Raw genomic sequence first — 27,093 nt, forward strand, 5'->3', positions numbered from 1 at the left:
GGAGAATGGGGAAGAAACCCACCAGCTTGCCACAGTGTGAAATCGGAATATAGATGGTATACTCCAGGGGTAGTCAAACTGCGGTCCTCCAGATGTCCATGGACTACAATTCCCAGGAGCCCCTGCCAGCGAATGCTGGCAGGGGCTCCTGGGAATTGTAGTCCATGGACATCTGGAGGACCGCAGTTTGACTACCCCTTCAATCTAGACTAGCGGTCCCCAAAATGGTGCCCCTGAGCGTGATCATGATATGAGCCATTTGCTGATGGGGACACCATTTCCGGCCATGTGAATCCCCCCCCCCAAGCAACACCTCCCCTCCCCCCGCAATCTTCAGCCGGCCACCTCGTTACAACCAGAACTCTGAGCCGTGCAATTAGCGACCCAAACATCGCCGCTGCTTCCAAGTGCTGATGAATATTGCAAGAGAGCCTGGCTGCCTTTCATCTCGGCTGCTTTCCAGGGAGCCTCGGACCGGAGCCTTGGCAATCTTGCTTCCCAAAACCCCTTCCTGAATTATTTACGCTCTGCTCCTCTGAAGCAGCAGCTTTTCCATTATCACAAACTCATGGTGGGGGGGGGGCACCCTGCTCCTGGCAGAGTGTCCCCTCCCGCCAAAAAGGCTCATGGTTCCAAGTGGCAAGGAGTTCCAACTTTTACAGTTTTATTGACTGATCGGCTGAGAGGACACGCCTGTGCCTGTGCCCCCCTCCCCCCCCCCAGTATTCCTGTCTAACATTAGCAAGGTGCAGACTTCTTTGTTGGCTACTTAAAAAAACAAAAAATTCTTGGTGCCTGGAGCAGCGCATTCAGTGGCTGGTGGACATCAGAAGAGCCCTGCTGAATCAGGCCAGTGGTCCATCTAGTCCAGCATCCTGCCTCACACAACCTGTTACTCGGGAGGGCCAACAACAGGGCAGAGAGGCCGAGGCCTTCCTTGATGTTCCCTCCTGATGTTGGCATTCAGAGAGGTTCCTCTCAGTCACCATGACAGACCTATCCTTTCTGAATCGGCCAATCCCCTTATAATGATGTGTAATGAAGAGCCTCTTGTGGCGCAGGGTGGTAAGGCAGCAGACATGCAGTCTGAAGCTCTGCCCATGAGGCTGGGAGTTAGATCCCAGCAGCCGGCTCAAGGTTGACTCAGCCTTCCATCCTTCCGAGGCTTGCTGGGGGGTAAACGGTAATGACTGGGGAAGGCACTGGCAAACCACCCCATATTAAGTCTGCCATGAAAACGCTGGAGGGCGTCACCCCAAGGGTCAGACATGACCCAGTGCTTGCACAAGGGATACCTTTACCTTTAATGAAGATGCATGGAGGCCGCACTAAGCAACCAAATTCTCACCCCTCCGTATACCCCGGCCTTTGGCTCTGCAGTGTAGGAAAGCAAGTAATCCAACTGCTCCCTACACTGCAGAGCCAAAGGCCAGGTTACTTTAAATAATTTCTTTTCACAGAGGTATTGAAGTACCAATTTATTTGCAAGTGAGAGGAGCAACCACCGAGGAAAATTTACCTTGAAAACGGGAGATATCTAGAAATCCGTTTTGGTTGGATCCTGCAATAAAGCCTCACGGAAAGAAGAGACTTTTTACATTAAAGATATCAACAAGACAAAACGGTTGGTTTTTAAAGTTTGGAAACTGTCTGAAAAAATAACACTGTTATGCTTCTTCCCTGCGACCACACTGTGCAGAGTGGGGCTCATTGATGGAGAGCGCACCTGGAGCCTGGCCTCCAGGAGGTTTTCAGCATCCTTATGCTGCAAGGTTGCCAGCTCTGGGATGACCTGGAGATTTGGGGAGGGGGAATCCCAAGGGGGGAGCTGAACCGATTTCTTTCGCTTGAAGGTCAGTTGTAATAGCAGATCTCCAGCCCACGTCTGGGGGTTGGCATTCCTATTGTACTGCTGTGGTTGCTGCCGCCAAAGTAACTTAAAAAAAAATTGCACAGGCAATCAAATCTCGAATGACTGGGCAAAGGCGTCACCTAGCTCCACTAACCCCCCCCCCCCCGAATATTTGGCAGGGGACTGCTGCCTAAAGTGATTAATGTCCCCCAAGAAAACCCGCACCCAGTGGAAGGGGTTAAAAGGGGGGGGGTCTATCTCACAGAGGACCTCCCCCCCCTTTTTTGGCTGGGTCCTCCAGGGAAGCAAGCCCAATAGTCAATTATCTCAAATTTCCCTACCTCAGACACAAGATCCTAATCACCGTCGCCCTTCCTATGCATCAGAGATGTGTTCCGCACAGCTTAGGCAATGTTTAAATTAATCATATGCACTTTCACCAATACTGTAATCAGGGCCATTAGAAGGCACCTTCAGGATGAAAAATTAATCATGTTAGATGGGCTGGCTTCCCATGGGGGGGGGCAGCAATGCATTTCAGATGGGGAGTCTTCTCCATACACACAGATGTACATTGTGGTGAACCTGCCATTAAACATTCACACTGAGAATTAAATTACCACTGTACAGCCATGCCTGGCACATCGTTCCCACAGACCATTAGATCCAACCCTGGATTGCGGGGCAGGTGGAACATATTGGCACGCCAGAATAAGAGCAGCCTTACTCAACTTTTTTACTGTCGAGAAACCCCTGAAACACTCTTTGAGCTTCAAGAAAACCCAGAAGTGGCACAATCATGCAGAATGTGGTTGGGAAGCAGAGCTGTGGACACGCCCACCTGGAGCCCCTCCCCTGCCCACCCCGTCCAGGCCCAGCATTGGCCATTTTGGGAGGGGGAACCAAATGACCATATCCTTATCCATTGTTCCTCTTTATATATTTGTGAAACAGGCCTGGGGGTGGAGACTGTCCTGGCAGTCCGAGATGGAATAGGGCCAATCAGGGTGATTGGCCCTCCCTCTCCACCTCCCATCCTCCCTCCTTGCCTGCTCGCAGGGGGGGAAGATTCCTTTCCCTGTGGCCCACAGAGTGCTTTGCGGGCCCTAGGAAAGCAGCCGCGGCACTGGTGGGGCTGGGAGGAGAGGTTTTCAAAGCCTGTTCTTAGGAATGGGCTTTGCAGCTAGTATAGTCATATCTTTAACCGCTCCTATTAAATAAAAGAGTAAGGCCACCTGGGGAGAAAGGGAAGACGATTGGAAAATGCTTTGAGACACCTGAGGCCTGCTGGGTCACTGCGGCCCATTCCCAGTTCTCTCAGATCTCTCACAACCCCACAGGTTAACTACTGTGGAGAGATGAATGGAAAAGGTGTTTGTAAACCGCTTTGAGACTCCTTTGAGCAATAGGGTACCAAAACCCGTTCTTCTAAGGAGCAACCATGAAAGAAGCATGTGGGCACATAACATTTTACCAACAGTGAAAACATGGGAGACAGAAGGAATAGGGTGGACACCTGTGTACTGTGACTACCCCATGAGTATTAGGGCAGAGGGGCATTTAGGTGAATGTGGCCTAATTCACACAAGAAGAGAAATGACGCAGAACTGGGGGGAATTGGTTGCCATGTAACCTCCCCCTAAGAAGAGTCTCCAGTCTGATTTTCCCTTCACATATCTGAGGACATGGCTCTGGAAAGCTCATCTGTAACCACTATGCCACAATTCCCAAAGGTCAGTCCTCTCCCACAATCAACGAACATTCCACACCACAGGTTCTTGACACCCATATCTCCACACCCATGGCCTCATTTGCCACCATGCCACCACAACCTCCCACACAACACACACATTCAACCCCACGCCCTTACAGACTGGACAACGCCTCCCCTTCCTCTTCCCACTGCCAAGCTCTAGCGCCTGTTGTATTCTTGGATACAACGGGCTTTGCCCCTAGTCACTCGATAAATCTTGAACACATTTTAAAAATATATTAAAAATTAGTTAACTCCCACCCATTCCAGAAACCCTTCCAGGATCATCAAGAAACCCCAGGGTTTCATGAAACCCTGGTTGAGAAAGCCTGGAATATCTTCGGGTAGGCCCCATTATTCAAAGCAAAAACATGAATCTTCTAGTCCCCCCCCCCTCAGAAAGGGGGACTAGCCTGGTTATGTTCAGTTTTGCTCACTGAACATAACCAGCTGCATTCTTGTTTCATGAGTTCTGAGACAGTCCAAGATGGGGTGAACTGCCGGCTGGCGAGATAGCCTTTGTTCATGCGCTATTTCTTGTAAGGGCGACAGTTGGTGCTGAATGGCTGTGCAGAGCGCATGGCAGGGGTGATATGCACAGAGAGAGTGAACGCTTTTGGAAAAGTGAACAATATTTGAAGCAGGGATGTTCTTATGCACTTTCACCTCAATCGTAAAAAATACCGGGAAGAACTGAGGGCTTCAACAGCAGGCCCAGTTAGATGCATCGGCTATTTCAGCCCTGCAGCCCAATGGCAATTAGGAAGAATTAATTCCTACGGTGTGTTTTAGAACAGGGATCCCCAACGTGGTGCCCATCAGTTAGAAAGTAGGTGGGCTTTTTGCCCAGCAAAGATAGGCCACTGGAGATGTGGCTGGCTGCACAGATTTTTAATGATGTGGCTTTGGCAGCAGCTGACACCACAGCACAAGGAGCTTCACTGTGTGACTGACAGTAAGCCGCCGCAGCCATTTTGAGGCTCGCTCCGCCTCTTGCAGCTGCCATTTTGTGGCTGCACCTAACTTGCGGTGACAGAGCTCCAGAGGTGACCACAGGCTCAAGAAGGTTGGGGATCTCTGCTTTGGAACTCCACTGGGCAATTTGCACAAACCTTTACATAATGCCGCCCTCTGCCTTATGCCACAAAGCCAAAAACATAAGGTCCTCTTTCTAAAAATACTTAAGCAACATCTGGCCCAATATCCTCCCTGCAAACACAACCAAATAATTCCTTCTCCAAGCTGCTCTATGAACCTGCAACCTTCACCAGATCTTGTGGTGATTTCCAGAAGCTGATGATGTATGATATTAAGGGATTCTCCTAAACCTCTCTCCTGCACACCTACCCCAGCACTTACTCAGGTTTTCCACCCGAAAATCAAGCCCCAAACACCATTGGTGTACCCGACCCTTGACCTTGCCAAGACAGTTTGCTTGCCTGGAGCCATGACCCATTAAAAAGTTGGCTGTTTTAGCAGACCATTAAAAAAAAACCCAACTCTTTAGAGGGCAGCTTTTAGGCCTGGAGTCTGAAAGGGGATGGTGGACTTTGGGAGGACCACAGGTTTAGGGGGGCATCCCAAAGGAGATTAGAAAAATCCAAATAAGTTTCTCTGTAGATTTCACCCATCATGTCCAAATGGAACCTCCATGCTCAGAGGCAGTTTAAATCTGAGCAACAGTTGTCAAAACAGTTGTCACTTCCCATTGGCCCCCATGCCCTCCCCTCCTACCATGACTGTGAACAAATCCACCCAACCCCTGGGTCTCAGTGCGAGTTGAGCTAAGGCTCTTGCAGTGTCACCTTCCTTTAATGTTACTGTTATTATTAACACTTTACTGTTACCAGAATGATGTTACTTGTACTATTTTGTTGTTTCATGTAAACCGCCCTGAGCCTTCGGGGAGGGCGGTATATAAATACAAAATAAATAAACAAAATAAAAAAGAAGGGCAGGCCTTGGTCTTTGTGCCCTGAATGGACAGTGCACAATCACTGTATAAAACAAGACGCTGTTCTAGCAGGGTTCCCAAGCTTCAGATGGTAACTAGAGATCTTCTAGAATTAGAATTTATCTTCAGACAATAGAGAACATTCACCTGGAGAAAACTGCTCCATTGGAGGGTAGACTCTGTGGCATTATTACCCATTGAAGTCCCTTCTTTCCCCTCCCCAAACCCCTAAAAATCTTTAGGTATTTCCCATCCGACAGATGGCGACTCTAAGTAACTATTTGGATTATTAGTCTGATCCAGCACAATAGCTCTTTTGTAGGATGCACACTTCACCCAAGCTGCTGACTCACTGGACTTCTTTAACAACCAGAAGACATGCCCTTTAAGATGGTGAATACCGCTGGAGAACCCCACAGGGATCTCCCCCCCCCCCACCCTTTAAGCACCCCACGGTCACCACAGGAAAGTACTTCCTCAGTACCATCTTGTGGTGGCTGAAAGGATTGCATCACTTGAACAGAGTTTCAAGTCTCTCTCAGAACAAATTTAGAGTCCAGTGCCGCCCTCTAAGACCAACAAAGATTATTCGAGGTATGAGTTTTTTGTGCATGCACCATTCCTCAGATACACTGCTCATACTTTTAATAAAACTTTGTTGGTCTTGAAGGTGCCACTGGACTCTAAAGCCAGCTCGGTGTAGTGGTTAGGAGCCATGACTTCTAATCTGGTGAGCCAGGTAGAGAAAAGCGGCATCTAAGAACCAAGTCTTCTTCTTCAGTAATTTCAGGGCTCTCTCAGCCTCACCCACCTCACAGGGTGTCTTTTGTGGGGAGAGGAAGAGAAGGCACTTGTAAGCCACTTTGAGACTCCTACAGTTAGAGAAAAGTGGCCTATACGAATCAAGTCTTCATAATATCAGGGCTCCCTCAGCCCCGCCTACCTCTGTGGTAGAGAGAGGAAGAGAAGGCAATTGTAAGCCTCTTGGAGACTACTTCTGATAGAGAAAAGAAAGGTTGTACCTTATGCCACTTCCCTTTATAAGCCTTCCCTTTCCTCTCCCCACAACAGACACCCTATGAGGTGGGCGAGGATGAGAAAGCCCTGATATTACTGAAGAGTTGGTTCTTATATGCCGCTTTTCTCTACCCGAAGTAGCCTCAAAGTGGCTTAGTCGCCTTCTCTTCCTCTCCCCACAACAGACACCCTTGTACTTAGGATTCCAACGCTGCTTGCAATTTCGGGTAGGTTAGTCTTGCTCAGGTATAGACATTTTGGAGGAGGGCAGGATGCTGTTTCTGTTGGCTGCAGAGGAGAGGACACACAGTAATGGGTTTAAACTACAAGTACAACGATATAGGCTAGATATCAGGGGAAAAAATTTTCACAGTCAGAGTAGTTCAGCAGTGGAATAGGCTGCCTAAGGAGGTGGTGAGCTCCCCCTCACTGGCAGTCTTCACGCAAAGGTTGGATACACACTTTTCTTGGATGCTTTAGGATGCTTAGGGCTGATCCTGCGTTGAGCAGGGGGTTGGACTAGGTGGCCTGTATGGCCCCTTCCAACTCTATGATTCTATGATTTTCCTACAGTGTTTCTGTCCTGCTTATCCTGCGGTTCGGGCTCACTTTGGTGTTTTGATGAAATTCAGTTCCCACAGATGTTGCCACCGTGTTGGCATTTGCTAGACTTAAATGTCTGTACAGAGTTCAATTATTTTCTTTCTCTGGAGCCACCGTCCTCCCTTTCACTTGCCCTGGGAATAAGAAATATCTAGCTCCTTAATTTCTACTCTGTTTGGGTGCTCTTCCACAGTGGTGTAGCCCATTTGCAAGTCATAACCCAGAATCGGATCATCGACATACACAAGAATTGAATGTTCACCTTTGTGTTTAGCGTACACATCCGAATCCGCTTCTCCTTGCTGGAAGCACTGCACCATGAGCATGGTGTGTTCGCCTCATAAGCGTTTGATCAGCATCCTCTTGGACTGTGCCTCGCTCCAAAGTAATCTGATAGTTTTATGGTTTGTAGCCAGTGCAGGAGTTTGATTAAAGTCCTGACCATATATTTGTGAGAAGCATATCGCAACTAATCTTGCTTTGTAGCATTCCACATTTCCCCCCTGCATTTTGTCTGACCTTAAACACCTCTCCAAGAGGATCTGGGCGGGAAAGGGTTAAGAGAACGCTCTCACTGGGGCACTCTTGGCAATTCTCCCCCCTTTGATAAATGTTGAGCCTTTTTGGCCGAAGCAGCCAGAGCTGTGGCCGAAATGCCTAAACCAGGGGTAGTCAAACTGCGGCCCTCCAGATGTCCATGGACTACAATTCCCAGGAGCCCCTGCCAGCATTCGCTGGCAGGGGCTTCTGGGAATTGTAGTCCATGGATATCTGGAGGGCCGCAGTTTGACTACCCCTGGCCTAAACCCTATTAGCCATTGCTTGCCTTCTATTTCATCTCACATAAGACCTTCCCTCTCTTACCTGGGCTTGGAGCTGTAGCCAGTTAACATCTGGGAGAGTTAATCTGTTCTCAAGAAGTTAAATGTATTGCCAGAAACATACCATGTAAGATGTGCTTCTATTTTAAAAATAAAAATGGTTTTCTCCTGTTACCACTGGAGTCTGATCATCTTTATCATTTGTTTAGACAACATTTGCTCTTTAGGGTTACTGCGAAAAACCTCCTCTGTTTCCAAAGCAAATTAATCCCTCCCCTAATATTTAACTCTGCAATGTCATACAATTGATTAAAAAAAACATGTCTTTTATTACAAGATTTATCCAAATTTCTTAACAAAACAAAACAAAAAAGATAGAAAAGGATCAACCTCCCCCTGTCCACTCCAAAAACCAACTAAAACAAATAATCCCAATTTTGGGGAATGAGTTTCAATGAAATTACAAGTCAAACTTAACTAGGGCTAATGTAGAAAACTCAAATGACCTGATGAAATGGTGGGGTAGGAGAGAGACGAAAATTCCAACCCAAACTGCTTTTCCAAATTCAGATGGGTATTTTGTCTTTTAGGCTTAATATTGACTGCACACACAAAGTAGGGGGTAAGAGTCCAACTTTCTCCAATTTTCCCAGCTCGCAGATACCAATATATTGGTCTCCATCTCAAGGACAGGAAGAACTCCAATTAGCAATATTCAAACTGTACTTGGCCTCAGTTTCCTTCTCACCTAACCACCTTTGGGGTTATTCCCCCCCCCCTTGTGCATCTCTCCAAACAAAGATGGCAGGGACTGACCCTTGTACCTTTTAAGGATGCTGTGGATTTGGGGAGGGGCTTAAATAATGTAAAGATCACCAATGAATGACCTGAGACCCCCAGAAAGGAAACCCTGCCCCAGAACAGCAAGGTCAGACACTTCTAATTAGGGTCATGTGTGGTGATCCCTAAAGTGGCCAGCACCGCAGAGAGGAGAGGAGAGAGCGGTCACCATCTTGGGCTTCGGAAATTGCCGAAGTGGCCAAACCGCACCAGAACGGGCAACCCTACTTCCAATTTCTTTTCTTGCTAGAGTTAATCTGCTTTGAAAGGGAATTATTTGGAGACAGGGTGCTAATAACACCAACTGAACCACACAATAGCTGACCAGCAATTGCAAAACAGTGACATTTTGAAAATGAAGTCATAATCCCGTTTGATGGTAGAACAGTCTTGTTGAGTATTTGTCTCCTCTTCAGCGGGGCACAAAGCAATCCAGTAGAGGGCAAAACCATCTCCAGGCAATCTCATGGTTATCCGGCAACCATTTAAACTGGCCCTCGTCCGTGAGTTATCTGGCAACCCCTATAACGGGCCAAGAAGCTTCCTGATGCCAGACAGACCCAAGTTTGGGTTTAGCCCTGAAGTTCCACGACATCTGCAGGATGCCAGTCCAAAGATGGTAACAGGCTGGGTCCATCACGGCAGACGCCTGCTGAACTCTTGTAGGCAGTGCCCAAGGGAGCAGAGGTGGGTTAGAATCTACAAGTCTGTCCCCTCAGAAACTGGGGAGTGGAGAAAAATATACTGCTGGGGAGGGAGCAGGCTTGTCACCCTACAAAGCACCAAATCAAGAACACCTTTGGTCACGAATTAACCGAACAGGGAGCGCCGTGTGTGTGTGTGTTTGTGCACATGGGACACACGAGAAGTGAGCATTCCGAGGAGGGAAGAAAGCATTTTCCAAAACACTTACTTTCTCCCCCCGCTCCTTTCTTTCTACACGTTAAAAAAATATATTGTGGGAGTTGCAGCCATACAAAGAGGGGTTTGGGAGAAGGGGCAGAGACGCCGTTGCGGGGCGGGTGGGGAGAAATTTCTTACAGTCTCACGTGGGGCACAACAGCGGAGGCCAGGGTGAGCAAAGTCACAGTCCGCAAAACTGATTGGCTTGCGAGGAGAAGGAGGAGTCAGTCGTCTTCCTCGTCCTCTGGAACTTCTTCTCCTTCGTCTTCAGGTTCTCGTTTTCGTTTCTCCCCCTGCGGGATGTCTACGAGGAGGGGTTTAAACAAGGGGAGGGAGATGGTCAGCCAAGCCATACCTTATACGTCCGGAAAAGGTAACTGCAGCCCAGCACGGGGCCGCTGTCTGAGGACCAACCAGCCCAGCTGCCTGCCACCTGGTTAACGGCCAGACCCGAAAATCAGTCCTGCTCTTTCTCACCTTCCCTACTCTGCAAGGAAGTTGTGCGAATTAAGATTAAGGTTGGGAATGCACATGAATCTTTTACCACAATTTATTATTATTATACCGGGAGTCCTTGAAAGGCCTCTCTCGATCCAGGTTTTCAGCCAAAGGCTGGGATTAAAAACCAATACCCCCTGCGCCCCCCCCCCCCCCCGGCCCAAATTCAATTTTTAGAAAACAAACACCTTCCTTCAAGGATTCTTTGCTGGCTTTCTTTCAACCAACGACCCTTTTGACAATGATATCAGTCTCAAATTGATAACTCCTGTACCTAACAGGTTTCCTGGTCATTCTGACTCTGTGTTGGTAAAATGTGACTGAAAGATGAGAGCCCTCAGGTGTCTGCTTCTACCGCAAAGTTTTCTACTGCAAAGTTTTGTGCTGCCACCTGTAAAATCCATTGACTTACGGCAGGGCGATTTTACTGTGAAACGGGATTATCCCATTTTATTTTCGTTCCATGGACATTGGAGTGTTTCCCCACTCCTGTTTTATGGTTTTGTTAATTAATAATTAATACCCTTATCTTAACTGTGTTTATGTTCTGTATTTTTTAATGCTATGGCCTATGATCATTTCAATAAAGACAGAACAACTGAGCCTTACGCCATCAAACTCTGCAGGATGCAAATGTGTCAAATTTGCAAAAATGTGGAGATCCTTTGAATTATTTTCCCCTCCAGTGTTGGATACAACCCTCCCAACCAGTACTTCAGAGATACTCACCCTCTTCACCTTCCTCGTCATCTTCATCTTCTCCTCCCTCCTCATCTTCCTCCTCCTAAAGAAGAAAGTAATGGTGAAGGGTGGGAAGGGCAAGGACGGTCATGGAGCAGGATGGGTAATGTGTCGGTCGGTGTCTGGTGGTGTGTCGGGGTTGAGGGGTGAGGGGGGGGGTTGATCGTTTGATGCCTGGGTGGGAGTGTGTGTGTATGTTTGTGTAGCAGACGGAGTGGCGGCTACGCAGGAAGGGGCCTTGGGGGCGAGAGAGAGTAGTCCCGAAGGGCTGTATGTGTGTGTGTAGTGTAGGAAGCGGCAGCGTGGCGGGAAGGGGTCTGTGGGGTGAGGGAGGGAGTAGGGATTGTCATGGAGCATTTTTGGGGGCAGGAAAGAAGCAGGGATGTGGCGTTGAAGATGCGGCGTCCCTGCTCCTTTCCCTAGGGCAAGGGGAGGCCGCCATGAGGACTCACAGCGTTGTAAGGCTGCTTGTCCTTCGGCGCGGGGAGTCCTCTGGCAGCCGGGCGAGGCCGGGCCAAGCCGGCAATGGGGCGGCTTGGCCCTGAATGGACATTCGGAGGGCCCAATCAGGAGCTGCGAAGGGTCCCGCCCTAACTCCTCCCCAGGAGCCCTTACTCTTTTAAATATATATAACTCCCACCCATTTGGGAAACCCTTCCAGAGTTGTCAAGAAACCTCAGGGTTTCATGAAACCCTGGTTGAGAAAGCCTGCCCTAAGCTCATTCTTTCTCACAATTTCTCGCATTTTCCTGGGGATAGTGAGCATTTTCCCGGGCACTAGGCTAAGGATTTTATCGAAAGGCAATGGGAGAGCCATGTGGATGACACGAGGAAGGCCCATTCCAGAAAGCTCCCAAGCCAAGACATCAGGCAAAACCTTTCTCATCCTCAGATCCGCCAGGAGACAAAATAGCCACCTACAAGACGGTTCCTGTAGCTTCACCTGCTGGCAGCTCCTCCCCAGGTGGTCTGAGCCACGGTGGCAAAGGGGGACAAGCCATATCAACTACTCAAGGAAGCTCCGCAGCCAAAAGCTGACCAGCATTTTGTGGAAGATGGCCTCGGACAGAAGGAAGAATTCATATGGAGATGAGGAAGGCCACATACAAGTGCCCTGACGAGGCCAGCACAATCGCATCAGGTCTCAGAAGCTAAGCAGGATCAGTCCCGGGGTTAGGATTTGGATGGGGGAATCCCCAGGAAGTCCACGGTCACTACTCAGAAGCAGGAAAAGGCAAACCACTGCTGACCATGTCTTACCATGAGGACACTATGGGGTCAGCTGCAACTTGAAGACACTTTCCATGACCACCTCTCATACACGGGAATGTGGCCATGCATTTACTTGTGTATTTAAAGGTACTGGTGTGCTCCTGCCATGCTCAATGGGTGGGTGGGTGGGGGCACAGCTGCAGGCATGTCACATGGCTTGTAGATCAAAAGAGCCAATTAGCAACAGAGGAAGAAATTTGTTTTTATACCCCACTTTTCACTGCCTGAAGAAGTCTTAAAAGTGGCTTACACCTTCCTTTCCCCTATAAGGTAGGTGGGGCTGAGTGATCTCTTAATGCTGTGGGAACAGCTCTAACAGGACTGTGACTAGCCCAAGGTCACCCAGCTGCCTGCATGTGGAAGAGCGGGGAATCAAACCCGGTTCTACAGAGCAGAGTCCACCGCTCTTAATCACCACACCAAGCTGGGTTATAACTTCCGCAGATTGTTTTCTGGGGCTGAACCGAGAGATGCTTCAAGAGATTTGGGGATTAGGAAGATTTATGAAACCACACAGGAACAAAAGTCCTACTCTGATCGCAGCCCTTAAGAAGCAAAAAATGGGCAATGTGGCACAGCAGCTGGAGTATCAGACCAGGACTGTTGTGTTCTGGGTTCAAGTCCTGATTCCCTGGGCCAACCGTGCTCCCTCTCAGACTAACCTGCATCAAAAGGGTGTCGCAAGGCAAGACCCACATGTAGGTCCCTGAGCTGGCTAGAGGAAGACCTTAGTAGAGTTGGAAGGCTGCTATGGATCATTTTTCCATTTTTTTTAAATTTAAGGAAATTTGTACAGGGTTGGGTTGGTTTTCTTAAAAAGTGAAATCAGGGCAATTGTGAGAGTCAGAACAACCCGGCCATGATTTCTCAGGGAAAACTGAAGACTCCAGGAGAGCAGCGCCCCAAAGACCAGGTGCATCTGATCCCCGAATGCCGGGGAGGGAAAGAGGAAAACGAGGGGGGCGGGGGCTGTGCCTCTCACCTCATCTTCTACCCCATCTTCTTCCTCCTCCCCATCCAGATCTTCCTCGTCCTCTTCCTCGTCGGCAAGTTCTTCATCAAAGTCTTCTTCCTCTAACTCTCCATAGTCCTCCTCGCTTTCTAAAATGTAGACAAGAGAGAGGAAAAGAGAAGATGTCAAAAGTCAGAATGTCGGCCAATGGGAAGCAGAAGACAACATTGAAGAGGAGCATGGCTTCTACCCCGGGGACCTAGATGCGCTTCTCTGCCCTCCATGCTTCATGGGTTAGATATTTGGGAGGGTGGGCAGGGCTTGCAGCTCCAGCCCAAGGCAATTCAGACAAGGACTAAACTATTGCCAAGCTATGGATGAAGCTCCATAGAATAGAAAGCGAACTCGATTGGAATTTCTTTCGATTCAGACAGAGTAAGTATTCCCCCTGGAGTATAAGGGCTGAATTAAATGGGATGCGATGGTCACCTGTAGGCCAGATGACTGCAACTTGCTCTATGTGGGCCTTCCCCTGGAAGCTGCAACTGGTGCAAGATATGTTCTTTCCAGGACACCATGGAGGACTCACGTTCAACCCGTCTTCCAGCAGCTGCACTGGCTGACTGAATTCCAGTTCAAGTCGAAGGTTTAGGTTGTAACCATCCAGGCCAGCTTTTCTCAATGTTTTGACCACTGAGAAATCCCTGAAACATTCTCCAGGCTTTGAGAAAACCCAGAAGTGGTGCAATCGTGCAGAACAGGGGTAGTCAACCTGTGGTCCTCCAGATGTTCATGGCATACAATTCCCATGAGCCTCTGTCAGCAAACATTGGCAGGGGCTCTGCACTACCCCTGGTGCAGAATATGGTTGGAAAACATAGTTGTGTACAAGCCTACCTGGGACCCCTCTTCTTTCCACCCCCTCCAGGACCATCACTGGCCATGGGGGGAGGTCAACATGACTATATATGGTCAATTTCACCAAATACATGGTTAACACATTTTAAAAATATATTATTAATTAACTCCCACCCATTTGGGAAACCCTTCCAGGGCTGTCAAGAAACCCCAGGGTTTCATGAAGCCCTGGTTGAGAAAGCCCTGTTCTTGGCCCTGGATATCTGAGGGGCCGCCTCTCCCAATACGCCCCCAGAAGAGGGCTTAGATCATCAAGCCCCAATATGCTGTTGGTTCCTGGCCCCACTGCCAGGAGAGATCTGGGCCTTGGCAAATCAATCCAAGTTCTGCAGGAGCTATTCCACCAGCTTGAAGCCAGAGCAAACAAAATCAGCTAATCTCCCCCTCCTCCTCAGAACGCAGCCCAGATTATATCAGCTTAGATGGCCTGCTGATATACAACAAGGATAAGGAGGAGGAGGAGAAATAATACAGCACTCAGGAGCTACCGTTTTAATGGCATTATTGACTTTTAGAATTAATATTTATATATGTTGTGCTTGACTCTGAGCCTACCAAGCGAAGGGTGGTTTAGAAATAATAACAATTTAAAAACTAAATAAAAATAACTAGTATTCCTGCACTCACTAGCTCTGGATTTATGAAGAGCCTATAAGCTGGCAAGGTTTAATGCATGGGGTGTCCACACTGTGGCTCTCCAGATGTCTATGGACTACAATTCCCATGAGCTCCTACCAGTGCTGGTAGGAGATTCATGGGAATTGTAGTCCATGGACATCTGGAGACCTAGTTTGGCTACCCTGGTTTAACGTATTGCTTTCTGCCGTTCAACACGGGAGATTTAACAAAACTCCATATTTAGAAAGCCTCCTGTACTTTCCAGAAGTGACAACGGGTAGCTCTATGAATCACCAGAAACTCTATGGTAAAATGCCCAGCATTTCTGCAGCATCTTACACAGGGGTAGTCAAACTGCGGCCCTCCAGATGTCCATGGACTACAATCCCCATGAGCCCCTGCCAGCGTTCGCTGGCAGGGGCTCATGGGAATTGTAGTCCATGGACATCTGGAGGGCCGCAGTTTGACTACCCCTGATCTTACAGGTCCGTGTTCTGAGGATAACACACGGTCCACTGCCCCCCCCCCATCTCCCCATTTGGTAGTTGTGAGCCCCATGGCAAGAAAGAAGGTCCCCCCCCTGCAGGGAACACCCCCCTTACCCTCTCCATTCTCCTCGTAGTCGTCATCCAGGCCGTCTCCCTCGGGGTCCGAATCGGGGGCCTCGTTGTCGCTGGCGTCGAAGCCATCTAAGTAGGTCAGCTGGGGCAGCAGCCCGAAGACGCTCTCTCGGTAATTGATCAGCATCGTCACCTCGCAATTGAAGAGGTCCAAGCTTTGTAGGTGCGGCAATTTTTTCTGCAAGAAACCTGGATTGTCAGTGCCGCCCCTTGGCTGCGCCGATGCCACCCACCCATGTGCCTCAGCAAGCCAGGAAGGCTGCAGTTCAAGCTGGACCTTTGTGCCGATGATATATATATTTGCAACATGCTGTACAGATTTATAAGAGTGCACTTGGCTCCAGCCCTCCTCACCTGCAGGGAAGATGGCCTACCTAAGAGGGATGTTGGAAGGCTCACATTAGCAACCCTTCTCTTCCCCTTGCTCCCTCCCCCAAGAAAACCACGCAGGAGGTTAATGCAGGCCTGTGCACAGGAGTTTTAAGAGGGGGAGTGGTCCCATTGCATTCCAGAACCTTTGTGAATCTTTTTCTTGAATTTTTAAGACTCTTTTCCTATAATTTTTCTTTCTTTTTCTATCTTGTGCCAGTTAATAGGTTTTCATGGAGTCAGTGAGTAGCTTTTGATATTATTTCTTTAATTTATCTTTTGGAGGGGAGGGTTAAACCCTCCAAAACACCCCTGATGCAGGGCCTTGGGTCAAAGCTTTTCTTCTTTTAAACCACCAAAGCAAGTATTTACAAAACCAAATATATATAGTTAAGCTCGCTTTAAAAGTGGGATAAAAGCTGGCAGCCCCTCTCCCCACCCCCCCACCCCCGTGGGCTGATGGGTAGGGCCAGGGAGGGCACAGGGTGATAGGTGGCTTGTAGCCCCACAAGGGGCTGCCCGTGCTGGAAACAGGAGGGTGGAAGGTGGCAGCAAACACCCTCACTGCTGCCCACTCTTGGGGCATGAGGTCTGGCGCTGGCTAGGAGCTGTCATGAGTGTAAGCCAGCAGAAGCACCCCCCGCATGGCAGGATCCTGTGGGAGCCCCTCCCATCTCGCATGCTCTTAGTGGGTGGGTGGGGGGGAGCAGCAGAACCTGACCCACACAGAGAATACAGCTGGCAGTGGGCCCCAGGAGGTCAGGCAGCAGTGGGGGGGGGGCAGATGCAGAGGCTGTAGCTGGCCACTCCGGCGAAGCAGTATGTGGGTAGCAGGAGTGATTCTGTGGCATTGGCCAGCCTTCGCGGAGGTGGGTGGGCAAGGCAGAGCATGCACATAGGCCCCTGCCACCTAGAGGGCTGTGCAAGTGGTCAGGCCAGGCAAAAAGGATGTAGATTGTACTCGGTAGTTTACAGGTAAGGGCAGGGAGCGTGTTGGGGCTGGGGCAGGCAGCCTCCTGCCACAGGTGTGAGGTGGCAGGCGGAGGCCGGTGGCCTTCCCAGCCCCCCAGAGTGGCAGCACCACAATATGTGTCATCATCTCTCTCTCTCTCTATATATATATATAATAAAATGTGGACTAATTAGGGGGCCTCTGCAAGGAGGTAGGCGTGGCCTTGGTGGCGTGCTGGCCCTCTGATTGGTCCACATTTTATTTTAGAGAGAGACAGAGAGAGAGATGATGACCCATCTTGTGGTTCAGGAAAACAACAAAAAAGCACCGTCACTTTTTTGGGAAGTGGCCGAATGTACTGTACCACGTGACACAGAAACCTGGGAAGACAGAACCCCCCTCCCTCGGCTGTGGGACCCAACCTCACTCCCACAGGGGCTCCTCCTCCCCCTCCGACTCACCAGCGGCTCCAGCGTGTTAATGTCCTTGATTTTGTTCCCGCTTAAATTCAAATGCGTCAGGTTGGGCGTCTTCTCTGCCAGGACCTCCAAGCCGCCGGAGATGCGATTGTCGCTCAGCTCCAGCTACCCAGGAGCACAAACGAGATGGGTTGGAGGGAGATGGGTCTCACTCCAACCCCCATTTCACATAATATCCCTGAGATAAGCCATACGCATTTCTCTTGTTGGAAATCCTTACCCTGTTCTTAGCAGATTTAACAGAATGTCAGCAAACATGTACAGAGTTTAAACTTTATCCAGGCTGCATTTTTAAAAAAACAAAATACACACACGTAGGCAAGTTTTTGGATCCACAGATTCCTGCTGGTTTATCATGCCAGGCTGAAAAAGGATGTTAAGGGGGAATCCTTTTTCCGAATGCTGTGTGCGTTCTTTTTAAAAACGGCACTGTTTACAGGCATATCTGCAATTCTTCAGCGCAAGCAGCCAACCCCTTGGTCACCCACAAGGGCGAGCCCATCCATCTTAGGCTGCCCCCGCAGTGCCTGGCAAACAGGAGAAAGGTGGAGGGAGGGGGCAGAGTCGTGGGGGAACGGCCTCATGTAACCAGAAATAACCATGGGTAGCTGTACGAATCACCAAAACTCCAAGGTAGAATTCGTAGTGTTTCCAGCAGTCCTTAGAGCAGGGGTAGTCAAACTGCAGCCCTCCAGATGTCCATGGACTACAATTCCCAGGAGCCCCCTGCCAGCGTTCGCTGGCAGGGGGCTCCTGGGAATTGTAGTCCATGGACATCTGGAGGGCCGCAGTTTGACTACCCCTGCCTTAGAGCTACCTCGGAGGTAATGAACGGTAATACCAAAGAGGTCTCCAGCAATTCCTAGAGCTACCACTGACCTCTTCCGTTAAGGACATAAATATTCTCCCATCGCTGCTCCTAGTGGGGCTGGGCATTGGGACTAAGGGTGAACGCTTCGGTGCGGTTCGGCCGCCTCAATGATCACCGAAGCCTGAGGCGGCCGAACCGCACCGAAGTGCTCACCCCTAATTGGGACCGATTGCTCCTGCCTCTCCCAGGAGGCTGTACTCCCAACCTCCTCACCTTCCGAAGCTTGTTGAGCCGAGGTAGGTTGGAAACTGTGAGGAGATGGACGTTGATCATGCTGAGGAACTCGAGATTTTCAAAGTCCGAGGAGAGGCCGCAGATTTTCCCATCGTCTGAGCGGCAGTTGTCCAGCACCAGTTCCTTCACCTGGAGAGAGAGAGAGAAACAAATGGGCGATGTAAGAAGGGAGACCTCTCCATCTTAGGGAATGAGAAGGCAACATCCCACCCAGAGGCTAGGGAGAATGGCTCAACCCTGCTCCTTCAGAGCCTATTTGGCCTCGCGTAAATCTCTTCTTTCCTACTGGTATAAATTCTACCTCCAGCCATTCTACTTGGGTCACACCGCTCTCCTGCTTGGGCACAGGAGCCTGCTACCCAAGGTCTCAGCTTTCGTGCATCACCAATGCCCACTGAAGAGGGGACGGAAGCCAAATCAATTTGAGAGCCAAACTGGGCAAAGACTGACAAACAGGGGTTATCACTGGATCTTTACTTGTAGTCTCTCTCGCTTGAAATCTGCTCTTTGCACATTTGTTTTGATAAGCGCCCAGTCTGCTTACATATCTGCCGATTCTCTTATGTTACATTTAATTTCTATTTCCATTTTTAAATTCCTGCTGCACGTGGCAAATATATATTTGCCACATGCAGCAGGAATTTAAAAATGGAAATAGAAATTAAATGTTTTTATTTTAGATTCAAATGGGTCGCCGTGTTGGTCCGAAGTAGCACGATAAGATCAGAGTCTGGTAGCACCTTTAAGACCAACAAAGATTGATTTGATTAGGATCACAAAAAAGGGACCAAGTGCACTCAGCCAACAAGCTGGACCCTTGTGCCGATGATATAATGCTCCTTGCCAGCAAGGATGTGGGTGGTTAGAGTCAAATTGGGAACTGGAAGACCTGAGTTTTAATCCCTGCTCTGCCAGGGAAGCTTGCCAGGTGTGACCTTGGGCCAGTCATGCATTCACAGTATAACCTTCCTCACAGGGTGTTGTGAGGACAGGACAGGGAGGAGAATGATGTGCTGCAAGTCACTTTTGGTCCCTGCAGGGGAGAAACGGGGGGTACGAAGGAAATAATTTACAAGGTGTTGACAAGAATGGCCCACAGAGAGCAATCACCTAAGCCTTACCTAGGCTAGCCCAAACATCTCAGACCTTGAAAGCTAAAGCAGGGCCAGCCTTGGCTAGCATTTGGATGGAGACCTCGAAGGAAGGCCAGACTTGTGACATGGAGGGGGGCAACGGCAAGCCACCTGTGACCTTGAACCCCCCCCCCCCCCGGACGTGCCATAAAACACAAAAGATTCTGCCTTATACTGGATCCCTTGGTCCATCAAGGTTAGTATCAGGGTCTATTCAGACCAGCAGCAGCTTTCCCACGCCTACTGCCTGGTCCTTTTTACTGAAGATGTCGAGGATTGAACTGGGGGCCTTCTACGTGCCAGGCATATGTCATAGCACTGAGCCCCACCGCCCAAGTCAGCTGCAACTTGAGACGACTACCCACCACAAACCCAGGTTCTGCCCGGGGAAGGCCCAAGAGCACAAACAGCGTATTGTGGCTAGATCCAGCCAAGGCCCACTACAGGCAAGAGATTTTTAATTGAGGCTTTACAACAGAGTTTTCCAACCAGGAGTCCGGGAGCTCTGAAGTGGTGTGGTAGGCGGGGAGCAGGGGGGGGGGTCCTGGCTGTCTTCTCAGCCCCTCCTCTTCTTCCCAGCCTACATGAGGCAACACTGGCATAAGGCCAGGGGAGGAGGGCTAAGGGTGTCACTTTTGGTCCGTGTGGCCTGCAGACAATCACTTCCGGGGGCCTCGCAGTCTGACTACCAGAATCTTAAGCCTTCTCCTCCAAGGTATCCTCACAGCAACGCTGCAGAGTAGACCAGTTAGAGCGGAAACTTGAACTCAGTGCTGCTCCAGCCCCAGGGGTGCTAGGCCTACTATGCCAAACCGGGCTGTCCAATGTTGCCTGGAAACAGAATGCAAGGAAACTGAAGTCAGCCAAAGCAGCCACCGTAATAAGTAATAAATTTCGAGGCCTGCCCTTTTCTGCAGAGAGAAAAACGGGGGAGGCGGCATCAGACAAGAGTGAGCTAGCCGCTTGGCCACGGAGGTCAGATAAGGAAGGAATCTCTCCTCTATAGAGAGCCAAGCTCCTGCCTGTGACGGCCCCAGCCAGGCCAAAAGCCCAACACACACACAAACACACACACACCCTGCATCAAACCTAATGCAGGCCCAGGAAGCATGAACTCAGGTGGATAACAGCAATGTGGTCAAACTGGCTACAATCTTGCCCTGCCTCCAGATCTCATCCACTGGAAAGGTGGAAGATGCGGCCTGTCCAAGAGAAAGGGGCAGGGTTAAGAAAAGGGACAGGGTCATTGACTAGATCCAGCTTTCACAGCTGGTGGATCTCATGCCTGCTCCGTCTTCGTATGGCAGGAACAAGCTTCTAGGCCTGGATTGTGGCTACGTTATGGTAAACAGAAAAAGACACGTCCATCTGGCTTCTTTTCAAAGGGCGGGGTGGAGGGAAGGCCCTGGTCTCGGGTTCTGGACTGTGTCGAGCTAGAGACGCCGACAAGTGGTAGCAACGCCCCACAAGCAGAAAACTAGCAAGCCAGAGGACTTCTCTCATCCTGATATGCCAGCTTTCTGTCGGCCAGGGCTTTAATGCACGGAAAGCGAGCAACTGCTTTGGACTCTGGCAGAGGCAAATTCATCTGCCAATTGCACGGGCCACTCAAGAACGCTGCAGACGGCTTGTACAAGTCGGCAAGTCTGCGCCAGTCCTCAGCATGCAACAACAACAACAAAACAAAACAGAGGACACTGCCTTAGACCAGAAATCTCAGGCGGAGAAACGTCTTTTCCCAGACCTGCAATCTGAGATCCTAAAATTGGAGTTGCCAGGAATTGAACTTGGAACTTGCATACAAGGCAGGTGTTTTAATGCTCAACAAAGGGGGAGGGGACTGTCTCATGTGATGTTGGGAAGGGATAATGGGGACATTAAAAACCTACAATCAAACCTAGAAAACAAAAAAAGTGAGGATATTTATTTTTTTATTTACACACACGCAGAGCTTTTATTATATTTACTAGGGGCAAAGCCCGTTGTCTCCAAGAATACAACGGGCACTAGAGCTTGGCAGTGGGAAGAGGAAGGGGAGGAGTTGTCCAGTCTGTAAGGGCATGGGGTTGAATGTTGAGGCCTACTGCACAGGGTTGTTGTGCAGATGAAACAGGAGACAAAAAAAACAGTTTCATCTGCAGAATAACCCTGTGCAGTGGCCTCAAACCTGCAGAGAGTAGCAAAGAACAAAGACACTTGGCTGTGTCTAACCTCCGGCCAGAGCAGTATTTTAAGTGAGGGGGCTTTTCTGTGGCCTCCCTGTCAGGCAACTGTTTGGCAGAAAGGGAAAGCCCCCCCCCCCTCAAAAGGAAGGCCCTCAGGCTCCCCTGCGTTGCTCTTGGAAAGGCCTCCCTCCCCTCAGTCAAGGCCTGTCAGAGGATCCTTCGCAGCAGGCCTGAAGAGAGGGGAAGGGACGGAGCGCACTCTGCAGCCTCCTGCCAGCTCTGTCTTGGTTCTGAGGCAATTTGCAGTTGGACCTAACAGTTAGGGCATCCTTGGGGTGAAAAGGGCTGGCACAACCTGTCCAAGACGCCATTCTCACCCTCCCTTGGCAGCCCTGCTGACCTCCTCTCCCTTTGGTGGTCAGGGGCAGACTGGCAGCCATTTCTCCAGATTGCCCCTGGCTGGGTGGAATTTGGGTCTGTCCTGGCTTCGTGCCTTCCGATTGGCCCCTCTGCTTGTGAGTCCAGGGCCATGGGACCAATTGTTGCCCTTCGTCATCACGGACTGAGCCCACCCCAACACCCCTTAATGTTTTATTAAGGGGGGAAAGATATAGGGCCCTTCCTTGCGGCTCAGGGTGGTTTACACTGGAAACTTCCAAAACAGTACAATATAACAGCATCTCGACTGGAAACTTTCATAAGACTGGTACGACAGAACAGTATCTTGGTTTGAATATATAACATTCTTTTGACTATAGGAATATGTATCGATGAACAGTTTTCAATATAACATTCAACAATGAAAATTTTTAACTGTTTTACTGCATAACGGACCTATCCTTCTTCTGTGGGCGCAGTCGACGGTGAGAGGGGCTTCTCTGGGGCCAGGGATCACCAATTTGTTGATGTTAGCAGAGCACAGTGCTCTGGGGAGGGGGGGGTAGGTAGAGAGGGGTTCCTCAAGTACTCAGGGCCCAGACTGTGCATGGCCTTGAAGGTGATTACTGTGGCCCTCCAGATGACCATGGACTACAATTACCATAGAGGTAGTCAACCTGTGGTCCGCCAGATGTTCATGGACTACAATTCCCATGAGCCCCTGCCAGCAGATGCTGGCAGGGGCTCATGGAAATTGTAGCCCATGAACATCTGGCGGACCACAGGTTGACTCATATGTGATAGCTTTGGGACCACTTTTCAATTTTATTTTTAAATCAGCCTGAACTTTTTAAATGACCTTTTATTTTTAAGCACGCACCGTCTTCCTCTAACAGAAGCATTCAAGGACATTTTAATTCATTAAAAGGACAGTACACACCCACCCCTAATAACTGGGGTTTCTTCATTAGATTCCAGATTACCAAATTAATTCCATGCCTTGAAATGCACACTGAAAATAAGGCAAAACCAAGTAATGCTCTCCCGGATTATCTTTTGTCCAGCTGCTTAGGAATTTTGTCTAGTAACCGGTGGGATTTTTTAAAAAAATATCACATGACTTGAATTTATGGCTCTCAATGAAGAAAGTCTTTCAAATGGCTTCTTGTACTTTCCAAATTGACCTCACAAAATATAGTTTAGGCCACAAGAGCTTGGGCAGACCTGCTGGTATGTGCCTTTTTGGGTTAAAAAAAAATATTTCCCCACCTTAGTTTATTTTGTTTGCTACAGACTCCTCATTTCAAGCCTCGTTTTAGATATAAAATTCTCAGTACAAAACCTTCCAAGGCCAGTTTCCTGTCCCCTGCACTGCAATTGAGACACTGAAATTCATTTATTTAAGACTATCTAGTGATAGCGCAGAAGGGGATTCAGTCCCAGGATCTGCCGCTGTGCATTTCAGACTGTCAACACCAACCCTTCCATCAAAGTGCCTCTTAAATTCCAACCACAGCTTACATTAATATGGCCTACAAGAAGTTTTTTTTAAAAAAAGTCTAAGCATTTTAGGGATGCCAGCCTCCACGTGGGTGGAGATATCCAAGAATTACAGCTCTTCTCCAGACTACAGAGATCAGTTCCCTTGAAGAAAATGGAGGCTCTAGAGCTGGGGTGGCCACGGGTGGCTCTCCAGATGCTAAGGGACTACAATTCCGATGAGCCCCTGTAGGGAATTGCAGTTCATAAACATCTGGAGAGCCACAATGGTCACCCCTGTTCTAGAGGATGGCACTTTACACCACTGAGGCAATCTCCAAAAGCTTCCCAAACTGGATCTACACTCCGCCACCTCCAACTGGATGTGGATCCCTGGCCCTAAAGAGGCACGTCAGACCTCAACCAGGGCCAGGGCCTTCTTGGTCCTGGCCCCACCTAGTGGAATGAGCTACCTGAGGAGATCAGGGCCCTGCTGGAGCTAGATCAATTCCGCATGGCCTGCAAAAAGGAGCTCTTCCTGCCTCAAAACATCTACAGGTACCCCCAGATGAAGAGGTCGAGCCTACCAAGGGAGTGTCAAAGTTATTGTTGTAATGTTCTAGTTGGTATGTTATTATTCTATTGATATTGATGGTGTTCTAAGTAAACGTTCTAAAATGTATTATGTAAACCGCTCAGAGCCGTAGGGAAGGGCGGTATAAAAATCTAAATAAATAAAATAAATACATCTGGCAACCCTAAAATTCAGAGGCGGCAACGGAACCTCCTTTCACCAGAAGCACTCCAGGAATCACGGGTGCCCACTCCCACAGATCCTGTATTTCCCCGTGCAGTTTCCCTATTTCGATGGCTCTCCCTTCCCATTCCAAGCCCTTGAGCAAACCATGGGTCTCCAGATGCCCATGGACTACAATTCCCATGCTGGCAGGGGCTCATGGGAATTGTAGTCCATGGTCATCTGGAGGGCCAGTTTGACCACCCCTGCAACCGCTTTAGCCTCTTGCAGCGAACTACAACTCCCAGAGCGCCTCGCGGGGAGAAGCCATGATCACGCCCCAACGTGTCTTTCGTGCCAGGGAACGGACCCGCGCCGCCTGGCCGCGCTCCGACGGCTCCCCGCTCCTTGTCCGCGGGGGCGTGCGCGCCCACCAAAGCGGAGCCCCGGAATAAACTCTGCAAAATGTCCGGCAGGGGAATCTGTCCTCCTTGCCGCCCGCTTGCCGAAATTTACAGAAGCAGGTGGAGGGGAAAGACCAGTTTCTGGGGGGGCGAGATGAACACGCGACTCTCGCTCGCAGGCATTCACACGTGACGCCAAGGGGGCCGCCCGCCCGCGATGCCCGCCCTCCGCGGAAGATGGCTGCTCGCCCGACCAAGGCAGCTGGGGCTTGCTCCCGAGTAAACGCGCCTCGCGCGCCGCCCTCCCCGGGAAAGAAAGGACGGCACTCCTCTTCTGCCCCGCCCCCTCCCACCCCAAGCCCACCACACCCTGCAAAGGGGGTTCCCCCCCCCTCCGATCGCGGCTCTCGCAAAGTTTTGCGCCGCCCGGCACAGGCTCAAGAGGAGCGGCCGGCGGGCGCGCGGCAGATTTTTGGAGGGGGCGGGGGGGGTGTTAATCCGCGTAAAACCCAAGCCACGCTCCCCCCCCCCCTGCTGCTAGAGCCAGCCCATGACCCTTTAAAAAGGAGCGACGGCCGCCAGCTGGACCGCGGCCTCCATTTTCCTCCCCCTCCCCCCCCCAAGAAAAGGCTACACGTGGACGGGGGTCCGCAGGCAACCACGCTGACCCCCCCGCCCTTTCCCCCCTTTTTGCTTATTTCCAAGCCGGGGAAGCCCCTCTCGGCCGCCCCTCGAAGAGGGGGGCGTCTATCTTTTGCGCCCTCTCATAAGCACCCCCGGGCTTGCTCTCAATCCCCCCCCACCATCCCGGGGGGAGCGAGAGACGATCCACTCCCCCCTTTCCTAATACCCACAACACTTTCTCTCACCCCCCCCCCCCCAACAAGCCCCGTCCGAGGCGGGAAACGAGTCTCCGGAGCAGCGTTTGAAACCGGTGTCAATTTCCCACGTGCGCGGGGCTCGGTGACTTCTCTTGCACTTTTGGGAGGGGGGGGGGCGGTAGAAAGAGGAGGCGACTCCCTCCCTCGAAGTTTGGGGTCACATCGAACCATTTTCGGGGCGAGGAGGAAAGGGGCACCCCAATTTCCCCCCCCCCCAATCCCGGCTCTGCGTTCAGAAAGCCAAGGGCGCCCCAGTTACGCGTCGGCGCTGGGGCCAAAGCTCTGTACTTCCTCCGGGGGGGGGGGGGGAAGCAAAGGAAACTGACCCACGGAACATTTCCCTTTCTGCGCGGAGAAGCCCCTCTTTCCTGCCAACCTTTCCCTCCCCCCACACCATTGCGAAACACACTTAGGGCAGCACGCTGTATTATTCCCCCCCACAAAAAAAAACCCCACTGCCTCCTCCCCCCCAGCACAGCCCACCAGTGCCCTGCCCCGGCGATCCCGGCCAAAGGGGCGCACCAAAACCGACCCCCCCACACCAGAAAAAGAGCCGCTGCAACAAGCTCCCGTCCAAACTGGCACCTTTCCCTCCCTCCCCCCCCCACCTGGAGACGGATCAAAATCCCCCCCCCGTCCCCTTTTCTGGGGCCGCCAGAGAAGCCCAAACGGAGCGAACGCGGCCTGAGTGGGCGCCCAGCGCCATGGCCGTGTGGCTGCGCCGCATCTTCCCGGGGCTCCTGCCAGCGCTCCTGTGCGTAAAAGCGCACTTTTGGCGAGGGCGCAAAAGGAAGGGGCGGCCTGGAGCGACGCCGAAGCGGGGAAGGGGTCCCTCTTCCGCTGGGAGGACGCCCCCCCCCGGCTCAGTCGGCTGGGGGCACAGAAGACCCCCCTCTCCCTCCCTCCCAGCGCAGGATGCGCGTCTCCAACATGTCGGCTGGGTACACGTGTGTCCAAAAATGGGGCAGGAGGCGGGGTGGGAAGAGCGCGGGGCAAAGTACGGGGGGGGGGGGCGCCCTTCGCTGGCTCACCTCGCCGGGCTTCTTGTTCCGCAACTCCGCCGTCAGCCGCTTCTCCATCTCCATGGCACAGACGGCGGCTCCCCCCTCCCCCCGAAGGTCCCCCAGTCGCGACGGCAGTGCCTGCGCGCCGGGCCCCGCCGCCGCTTATATAGCGCCCAGGCGCCAGAGGCAACACAATAGGGAGGGTGGAGGAGGTTACAAAATGCAGATTGAGGTGGGGGGGGGGGGAGCGAAAAGGGAGGAGATGGGTGGGAGAAACCAGTTCGGCCCCTGGTGGCCGGGATCCGCCACTGCGCCGCGCCTGCCTCAGCCGCCCTCGCCCGGTAGCGACCCCTGGTGGTCGCCCTGCACAGATTTTTCCCCCCCTCGCTCTGTGGGAATTCAGCGAAGAGGATTTCTCTGTTAGTACAGCCTTTAACTACCATTTGCCGGCGTATAAGGCGACTGGGCGTATAAGACGACCCCCCAACATTTTCACTCAAAATGTGGAGTTTGCTGCCGCCGTGAGCCCAGTGAGGGGGGAGCTGGAGCTGGCGCTGCCCGCCGCCCGCCGCCCGCAGCCTGCCGTGAGCCCAGTGGGGGGGAGCCGCTCGCCGCCGCGCCGCCCGCCGCCCGCAGCCTGCCGTGA

At 51.0% G+C, this 27,093-nt stretch overlaps 1 protein-coding gene across 1 annotated transcript; it reads right to left on the minus strand.

Annotated features, from left to right (window-relative positions):
* Positions 1-8,309: 8,309 nt before the first annotated feature.
* LOC143834866 (acidic leucine-rich nuclear phosphoprotein 32 family member D-like) lies at positions 8,310-26,648 on the minus strand. Its single transcript, XM_077331739.1, has 7 exons — positions 26,475-26,648; positions 18,247-18,396; positions 17,145-17,267; positions 15,345-15,540; positions 13,237-13,355; positions 10,971-11,025; positions 8,310-10,047 (listed from the first exon to the last, which is right to left on the minus strand). Exons 1-7 carry the CDS (start codon positions 26,526-26,528, stop codon positions 9,968-9,970), a joined length of 777 nt encoding a protein of 258 aa, XP_077187854.1. The 5' UTR covers positions 26,529-26,648; the 3' UTR covers positions 8,310-9,967.
* Between the last annotated feature and the right edge of the window lie 445 nt (positions 26,649-27,093).

This window comes from Paroedura picta, chromosome 4, assembly GCF_049243985.1.
Source record: "Paroedura picta isolate Pp20150507F chromosome 4, Ppicta_v3.0, whole genome shotgun sequence".
Classification (NCBI taxonomy): domain Eukaryota; kingdom Metazoa; phylum Chordata; class Lepidosauria; order Squamata; family Gekkonidae; genus Paroedura; species Paroedura picta.

Excerpts from the sequence above, each read along its gene's own strand:
- LOC143834866 (XM_077331739.1), bottom strand. The coding sequence starts at position 26,528 with ATGGAGATGGAGAAGCGGCTGACGGCGGAGTTGCGGAACAAGAAGCCC. Across the intron at positions 13,356-15,344 it reads CTACGAGGAGAATGGAGAGG|AAAGCGAGGAGGACTATGGA; the intron begins GTAAGGGGGGTG and ends TCTACATTTTAG. Across the intron at positions 10,048-10,970 it reads TGACGAGGAAGGTGAAGAGG|ACATCCCGCAGGGGGAGAAA; the intron begins GTGAGTATCTCT and ends CCCTCCTCGTAG.